A 9,405-nucleotide genomic window follows, 5' to 3' on the forward strand; every position below is an offset into this window, starting at 1 on the left:
GCCTAAAAACAAGATGCTCAGACACAGCAGCCCTTGAAATGAGCCCCCTGCCCCAGGCTCAGTAGCAGCTCCCCCTCCCTGGGAGGAAAATCAGGATTCCCCTGCTATTCGTTATTTTGGTGCCTAGGGTGTGAACTCTAGGTGATGAACATTTATTAGGTGCCTATTGTATGCTAGGCAGCTAAATATCTAAAAGGGACAAAATCCCAAGGCCTGGAATGGGAAGAACTGAGGTCACATCTAGTCTGAGAAACTAACTTTATAGCCTTATACATGTCACTCAATGATGCCTCAGTTTCTTCATCTGTAAAATTGTTAGGATCCTTACTAGGTGCTAAGTCAGTACTTAACAATTCTCTAGCTCAAAGTTCACACCTTTAGTTCAAACCTTTAAAGGAGTTCACACCTTTAAAAGGAGTTGGCTCATTGGCTGTAACGAGTTCCCACAAGCCCTGGGAGTACCCACAAGCCCATTATCTGGTAAGGGTATAAGGATATAAGTTCAGTGACTTGTACACAGTCATCCAGGAAGTGTCTGAGGCTGGATTTGAAATCAGTTTGCTCTTCCTGAGTCTGGTCCCAGCATTCTACCCACTGTACCACCTAGCTGCTCCATTAGCAGTCTGATCTGACCACTTCATGCCAGTATCTCTCACTTAGATTTCTTGTCCATAGAAAAACAATTTTAAAATAAGTCTTTGTTCTCCAAAAATCAATGTATGAGTCACTTTGGAGAGTCAAGGGGAAAAGCTCTCACCCAATATAAAAAATAATACACTTATGAGGAGATAAAACTCTTGATGCCATTGGATTCCTAACACTGCCATTCCTGAGACTACAAGGCAAGTAGGCAGGAAACCAAGAAGTAGCTGAGGATAAGAAGCCATGAAGCGTGTTAAGTTAGCTCTGAATTGGGAATGATCAGATAGGAAACTTTGGAGTCATCTTGATGTTTTCATTCTCACTAACTCCATATATTCAAATTATTTCAAGAAAGTGATGTTCAGGGGCAGCTAGGTGGCACAGTGGATAGAGTACCAGCCTTGAATTCGGGAGGACCCGAGTTCAAATCTAACACTTCCTAGCTGTGTGACCCTGGGCAAGTCACTTAATCCCAGCCTCAGAAAAAAAAAAAGAAGAAGAAGAAAAAAAAAAAAAAAAAAAGAAAGTGATGTTCAACCCAGTGATCAGGAAAGCCAGTGAGAGAATCTTACTCACAGCAGATCAGCAACTGACACCCTTAGTCTTGGCTCAATAGCAGTAGAACAGCCTCCAGTTCTAACTCAGAAAGCAAATTGCCTGCCCAGGAAACCAGGCTATTGCCTGAAAAGACCATGTGGGCTTACACTTTATTGTGAACAAGACTCTAAACATAAGGAAACCCTGTGTTCAATGTCAAGGCTCAGAGCTGCACAAGAAGCTTGGGACAATGTCCTCTGTGTATAGAGTAAGATATGGTGAAGAACTTACAGATTAAGCACATATTGATCAGAGACTGCTAGCTAACGTAAACCAGGGCCACTAGGCCCCAGCCATGTGAAGGCCTAGGCTGCATTCCATTGTCCAAATACGGCATTGAGTGACCACACTCTGTCTCCGCCCTTCAGCCCATTTGCCATCACCCTGTGGGCCACATAAACTTCCTCAGTGGGCTGTATCTGGCCCTAGGGCCATAGTTTGAGGACCCCTGAAGATATAAGACCTTTAATCTTATCAAACATTTAGAGGGAATGATTATAACCTGAGGCACGGTAACTAAATAGGACAATTAGGGAAACTGGGTCAGGACATTAAAAGAGAACTGTGGCACAACACTAATAGGAGTTTCATAAAATACTTCTTGTGTGTTGGACCTCCATTTGACTGAAGAGGGAAGTGCAGCATGTGTATGTGTGATATTATCATGGCTCAGTGTGCACATATGTACATGAACATGTCATGAATATGCATCTGTATTATATTTTGTGTTATATTTTCTGTAGTGTGATGATGCATATGGAAGCCTCCTCTTAAAAATAATTTCTTAATAATTGAAGGAATATTGATATTCAATTAGAGGTTAGTGAAAATGAAGATAATTTTCTTCCCTCCAAAGTAACAGAACCACAAAAAACTATTCATGGAACCTGGAGTAAATAGAAATGGATGCATGTACCAAAGTGGTTATAAATGTGTGTGGGGAATGGAGAGATAAGATGAAGAACTTCCAGGAATGTATGCATTCATTTTCTGTATTTTATTATTCATTATTTCTATGTCTCTGTGACCTGAATAAGTATGTTGTGTGTTAGCAAACATTTACTTAAACTTTAGATATATTTACTTAATCTGAAATGATGACATCACTATTCAATGTTATCAATATTTAGACTATTAGTTGAATGCTGTTAGCTTAGTAATCTAAATTTTGAAGGTCTGTTGGCACCCATGTGTAACATTCAATTAAGGGGAGAGGGCACCTATTTCTCAATGCTCCCCAATTTATGACATAATCCTTTGTAACAGAAACCTTCCATTCCAAACTCTCCAAAAAGCAACAACCAATGAAATGCCTCCCCCTCCCCTTCTCAATGCTCTCTTCTTTGTGATGTAATCTCTTGTATAAAAGCTATGTATCTTTACTACTTCTTTAGCCCTCCTACCATGAGCTTTCTCTTTCTTTTCTCCTGATGGGAGGGCTCATCCTCCAGAGCTTTTCAATAAACAACTTTTCTGCCTTCTACTGAGTGATCTCTGAGTAGTCATTTTGGGTAAGGGTCTTCTACATCCCTCACATGTGTATATTATACTGTATGCTTACATGTGTGCATTCTTATACGCTCATATATGTCTGTTTATAGTGTATGTATAAATTTTGTGAATAAATGATATACATAAATGTATATCTGTCTTTACAAGTGTATATACATTGCCTTTCCTTATTATAATCTTAAAATCCAGAGTTGGTGTCAGTCTAAACTTCACTCTAATAGAAACCTGAAATCTAAGGAAATAAGAGGTTCTTAGATCTTGATGGAAAGTTGAGGCAACTAGAGAATACATAAATTCTCTTTCAAAAAAGTTGCTTGAGAACTAGAAAGGAGCCCCATGGGCACTTCTTATAGGAACTATGTAGGAACTACAATCCTACTTGTAGAAACTATGCTGTTAAGTATGCAAGAATAATGGAAAAGACAAGTGCATTTGGGGATAATGGACCACAACAGTCTAACAGTAATAACTTTTATGCCCTACTATGGAGGTTAATGTTTAAAGAGAATCAAAATTTTTATCAGAGAAACACCATTCAGGAAGCTTAAAGATTATGGAAATTCATCTCCTGAGGCTTGTGTTTGTGAATTCTCCACCCTCTGTACCTGAAAGCAAATAGCAAATCATTTGGCTAGGCCTATGGGATTGGGAGAAGGAGTGGAATATAAGGGTAAGAGAGGAATTGCCCTTAATCTGGCTCCTCTCCCATCCTTTATGTCCCTGACTCTGACCAAGAGATTCCTGAGAAAAAGTGCAAGCATCAGCAGCAGGATCAAGCACAGGAATGATCAGGACCCTGGAGAGGGAAAAGGCTAATTCTCAATCTGGAGCTTTTCTTTCTAATTATTTGTGATCTTGAATTTACTGAAGAATTTTCTGTGAGTTTAATCCTTTCTTCATATTTTTTTCATTGATCTCCTCAATGTGCACAGCTGGAAAATTGATTAGTTTAGGAAATGGGAGTTACAGAATGTTTTATTTTTTTTCCTGGGAGCATGCCTTGAGACATCCTGTAAAATGATCCTCTGCAGGAAAGGAGAATTTAGTTTGGAATGGTTCATAAGGACCACTTGAGGATGTGAAAGTTCTTGTTCTCATTCTTCCAGTGCCAGGCACTGGCTCAGGTTAAAGGGACCCACATATCTCCTTGATTTTTCTCTTCGTCTCAATCTGCATCCACAGACTCACCCTTTCACAGAAATCTGTGCCTAAAGAACATAATTTGTCAATAAAAGAGGCTGAATCCAAAGCAATGAACAATCCAGACTTAGTCACGTTCTGTGCTGGTCAATGACCTGGTTGATCATAAGGTGAGCACCTGCTACTGCATCCCCCACTCCCCCCTGCCTACTCTCCCTGAATGTCTGCTACCTCAGGGTAGGGACAGCATCTCAAAAGAGTAAGTAATGAACAAAGTTTATTACAGTTTGGCACAGAAAATCAGTGAAAAGATTATTGCATTTCCTTCTGTGGCCTATGTGACTATTTAGTTCCTAAAATGGTTAGTTGTGCTGATGTGGGGATTAAAATTGTCCAACCTATAAGAGACTGAGGAAGGGTTCTAAGCCATTGTAACTTCCTTAAAGTCCATGGTCCCCTCAAAAAAAAAAAAGAGGGCTTCATATCTTCCTTCTGGGAGAGAGATGTAAATATTTATTATTCCCTTTGTACATTTAAAGACCCATTAGATTCTCTAATTTGCTGCCTTTGCAATATTTTCAACCCAATCAATTTTTATTTAAGAATAGTGTCAATAACTAAACTTAAAGTGCACAATTGTATTGGTTTTGGTTGGCTTGTGTTATCAACAAAAATCAGTGACATGTCCAACTTCCCATTACTGCTTCCTTAATTCTTTGAGTTGCTCAAAGATCCAAACCAATTACTTTAAATTAATCCTTTAGCAGGACTCTTTAAAGCAGAGCAAAGATATAATCTTTTCTTTCGGAATCAATTAATTAGCATGTATTTTATGAAACCTATTTTATACTTTTAAATTGATTGGGGAAGGGAGACATGGAGTCGCTATCAACAGGGCATGACTTTAAAAGCATTCCTAAGTATTTTTATTCAGTGAAATTAAGACCTTACCTTAAATTTCCTTTCCATAATTCCAAAACTTTTTCTTGAATTTGCACCGAAAATTCATACACTGTTTCTAATTGGTCTAACTTTGCCTTATTACGCCTTCTAAGAATGAAAATTCCTTCCTGCTGATGTAATAGGAACTGTGTTCCCCTGACCTTTGGGTGGGGAGGTGGACCTGGGTTGGAAAACCCTAAATCTCAATCCCTCCTGACCTTTGGAAGCATCCCCATCTTCCTACTTGATTCTCAGGGGAAACTCCCACAATAATCTCCAACTATGGTTCAATTGGAGATCTTGGCCTGGGGCATAATTACCACTCATTATTGATCAGTCCCTCAAATTCATCTGGAAATCACTTCCTAGCCCCAGGCCATAGAAACCTAAATATAATTAAGGTTGTGAAACCCAAACCTTTGCTAATTCTTATCTGGAACTGGCCTGCTGGGAAATTGTTTCTCAGTGTAATAAACCTTTTTTTTTTGCCAAAAACCTCATCAACCTCTGATGTTGCTATTGGGAGAGATTGGAATGGAAGGTTTCTGTTTCCCTGAAATCACCTGATTTCTAGGAAACAGAAAATTAGGCCTTCAGGCTTCAGATATAGGTGGCCAAGGTTCAAGTGTACATGGGCCTGAACATATTATACAGGTCATTGGGGAAACACAGAAATAATGAAAATAAAATACAGAAAAAGAATTCACATATTCCTGTAAGTTCTTCACCTCTATTCCACACACTTTCATGATGAAAAATCATGTACCTCAAGGATTTGAGCAAATTCATGCATCAGAAATGACCTTCAGAGACTGACTGAATAACCTACAGTGGGCTAGTTTCTAAATGAGAAAATAGGAAGGGAAAGTCTTAATCCTGATTGAATAGTTATTAATATCCATGAAATAATGATTTTTCTCACTAGTAAGTTTCTGAGACAAGGTTATAATTCATTTTTCCCCTAGACCTATACTTCTATGCATTGTGATGCCCCTTAGCTCCACCCTAGAAAGGGGCAGTGAGGAAGAGGAGGCTCTGACTCTTGAAGGGAGAGAGAGGCATAAATGGCTGGGAAATTCCCTGATGTCCTTTCATGTCTCTGGGTCCCCAGGTGTCTGAGAGGAGCGGAGCTTCATGGAGCACGGACCACCCAACATGACTGGGGCCCCCACGCCTGACCATCGGGTAAATGACTCTCACAATTCAACAAAAAATAGTGAAAATAAGAGTCCATTTGGAAGCCTTGACTTTGATGACTGGATGCGGATCCTCTCTCTGCTCATTGCCCCGCTCGGGCTGCTGGGGAACGGCGCCGTCCTGTGGCTCCTGGGCTTCCGCAGCCGGAGGACCCCCTTCTCCGTCTACATCCTCAACCTGGCGGCGGCCGACGCGCTCTTCCTTTGTAGCGCCTTTCTGCTATATCTAGATAGATTGGTTGAATATATTGATAGTTTGATGGGGAGAATACTGCTCTTCCTCGCATTCATGTCCTACACGGCGGGCCTGAGCCTCCTGGCGGCGATCAGCACCGAGCGCTGTCTCTCCGCGCTCTTCCCCCTCTGGTACCGCTGCCGCCGCCCCAAGCACACGTCGGCCTCCGTCTGCGCTGTCCTCTGGGCCCTGACCGGGGTGTTTTGTCTACTACTGTCTTTTGTTCTTCCGTATAGTTTTTATCTTTACTTTCCCATCTTCTTCACCATCCTGGGTGCGTGGCTCCTCCTGCTCACGTGCGTGCTGTGCGCGTCCAGCCTGACGCTGCTGCTGAGGGTCCAGTGCTGCTCCCGGCGCCGGCGGCCCCCCAGGCTCTCCCTGCTGGTCCTGCTCACGGTCCTGGTGTTCCTGCTGTGCGGCCTGCCCCTGGGGATCTGGGCTGTCCTGTATTTCCACCTCCACATAGATCTCATGCCTTCTTGGCTCCGTCAGCTCCTGGCCTGTGTGAACAGCAGCGTGAACCCCCTCATTTACTTCTTCGTGGGCAGACTCGGGCACAAGCGGAGGGAGCCGCTCAGGCTGGTGCTCCAGAGGGCCCTCGGGGACGAGCAGGAGTCAGGAGGCGGGACAACCGACCCCCCGCAGCCCAGCCCGGAGACTACACTCTGAGCCTAAGAAGATGCTCAGACACAGCAGCCCTTGAAATGAGCTCCCTGCCCCAGACGGAGTAGCAGCTCCCCCTCCCTGGGAGGAAAATCAGGTTTCCCCTTCCATTATTTATATGGATGCCTAAGATGTGAATTCTAGGTGATCAACATTTATTTGGTGCCTATTGTATACCAGGCAGCTGGATATCCAAAAAGGACAGATCTCCAAGGCCTGGAATGGGAAGAACTGAGGTCACATCTAGTCTGAGAAACTGGCTTTATAACCCTGTACAAGTTACATAACTCTGCCTCAGTTTCTTCATCTGTAAAATGAATGATCAAGAGAAATGGCAAACCTATGCAGTATCTTTGCCCAGAAAACCCCAGAAGGGGTCATGTGACTGAACAAGACATATCAGGAACTATACTAAACCCTTCAAAATATTTCATTTAATCCTCACAATACACCTAAGAGGTATGTGTTCTCCACGTATACATTTTACACTTGAGGAAATTGAAGCAGACAGAGGTTCAATGATTTGCTCCAACTCCCAAAACAAATAAGCACCTGAGACTGGATTTGAACTCAGATCTTCCTAATTCCAGGACCAATTAATGTGTATGAGTACTTTGGAGCTCCATAGCTTGCTGTAGGCTCCTTTTCCTAGGGGACTCATGTATCAACAGCTCAGAGGGAGATTTATACAACAAATGGTCCCTGTCCCTATCCTGAATAATAGAGGAAAGAAAAAACACACACACACACACACACACACACACACTGAACAACAATTTCCTGTAGAATATCCTGGGATAAATGATTCAGCCTCCATCTTATTTCTCTAGTGATAATGACCTTACTTCTTCCTCTGTTCTTTCAGATCCCATATTTTATCTGGTCTAGACACAGATTAGGGTGATCACATAATATTTCTAAACTTTTCTTAATTACATAATCAATTATGTTGATTTTTTTTAACATTAAAACATCCTCCCTGAATTTCTGATATATAAAACCCACTTAGTCCTAAAGTATAACATTTGTAATATATTGTTATAATTTTAGGTAATATTTTATTTATTATTTTTGCCTCCCTACTCATTACTCAAATTAGTCTATATTTTTCTTCCTCTGTTTTTATTCTTTGTGGTTTAGGTATCCATATCATATTTATTACTTTTGTTTGTTTGTCTTGATCTGTTTTTTGCTGTGGCAATTGGGGTTAAGTGACTTGCCCAGGGTCACACAGCTAGGAGGTTTTGAACTCAGGTCTTCCTGACTTCAGGGCTGGTACTCTATCCACTGTGCCATCAAGCTATCCCCCATATATATTTCTTAATAGGAGGTTGGCAGGATCCCAACTTTGTCTATTATTCCAAACAATTCATTTAATAGTAGAATTAGTTAATTTTAAATGATTGATAAAATTCACTTACAAATCCATCAATGCCAGGAGTTTTTTTCTCTAAAAGCTCATTTATGGTTTGTTCAATTTCTTTTTCTAAAATAGTTCTATTCATATCACTCTATACCTGCAGGGGTCCAGCCTCTGCAGGGGGTCCAAGGGGCTGAGCAGGAGGAATAGGGTTGGTATCAAAGGAAGACAGGAGTCATGGGGTAGTTTGAGTGAGAAACTGATGGAAGTAATGCTCCCACTTCTCTCAGACTCCTTCAGGCTTTATTTTATATTATATCATGATCATATACTTTTCTTTAGATCAACATAGTCTTTAGACATGTGTCTGATTTATTGACCTTCATATGGTACTATATTTGACAGTTAATATTTGAGTAAGTTTTTTATGATTAAGTGTTAATTATTGATTACATTATGAGAAGCCAATAATGAAAGGTAAATGTTATTCAATGTTAAATGTCAGTGAATTTTGTTAGTTTACTTATGTCTTCTTTGTCAATTCTATGGATTATTTGGTTCTTCTACTTCCCTTCCCATAATTGAAACCATATACATAGGTATTTACGGCAATTCCTAATTATACTTTAACCATCTTTTGGTCCTAGATATACTGATCTTTTCTGAGACTAAGTTGGTAAACACCATTATTTCTTGGATTTTTGGATTCTCTCCAATAATGACAATGCTTTCCTCAGTGTTCTCTCCTTTATAATTTGTCTCATTGAGAGATTAGTTTTATTAGGACAGAATAAGTGTGTAGAATCATTTCTAGTTAACTTGCCCAAATTCCCCTTGTCATCAGATTTTTTAGATAATGTTTTAGTGCAAATCAAGCCAATTATAAATAATATAGGAAATAGTAGTCCACTAATGAGAATCACAGAAGGAAATGTTGTTCCTGCATGAGTGCTGTGCACATTTGATCTCAGTGATGGGCTTTGCTGATCAGCTTAGAGATTGTGACTCCCAACATATACCAAGATAAATTTAAAATGGGTTCATGATTTAGAAATAAACCATGAAAATATAAGCAAATTATGAGAACATTGAATAGTCTACTTCTCAGATCTGTGGAG

General features: G+C 40.5%; 1 protein-coding gene across 1 annotated transcript; it reads left to right on the forward strand.

Annotated features, from left to right (window-relative positions):
- The first annotated feature begins 5,897 nt into the window (after positions 1-5,897).
- LOC141547915 (mas-related G-protein coupled receptor member X4-like) lies at positions 5,898-6,933 on the forward strand. The gene is given in 2 exon segments (XM_074276600.1): positions 5,898-5,941; positions 5,943-6,933. Coding segments are annotated over 2 exon segments (1,035 nt in total).
- Positions 6,934-9,405: the final 2,472 nt, after the last annotated feature.

The sequence above is a fragment of the Sminthopsis crassicaudata genome, chromosome 6, assembly GCF_048593235.1.
Source record: "Sminthopsis crassicaudata isolate SCR6 chromosome 6, ASM4859323v1, whole genome shotgun sequence".
Classification (NCBI taxonomy): domain Eukaryota; kingdom Metazoa; phylum Chordata; class Mammalia; order Dasyuromorphia; family Dasyuridae; genus Sminthopsis; species Sminthopsis crassicaudata.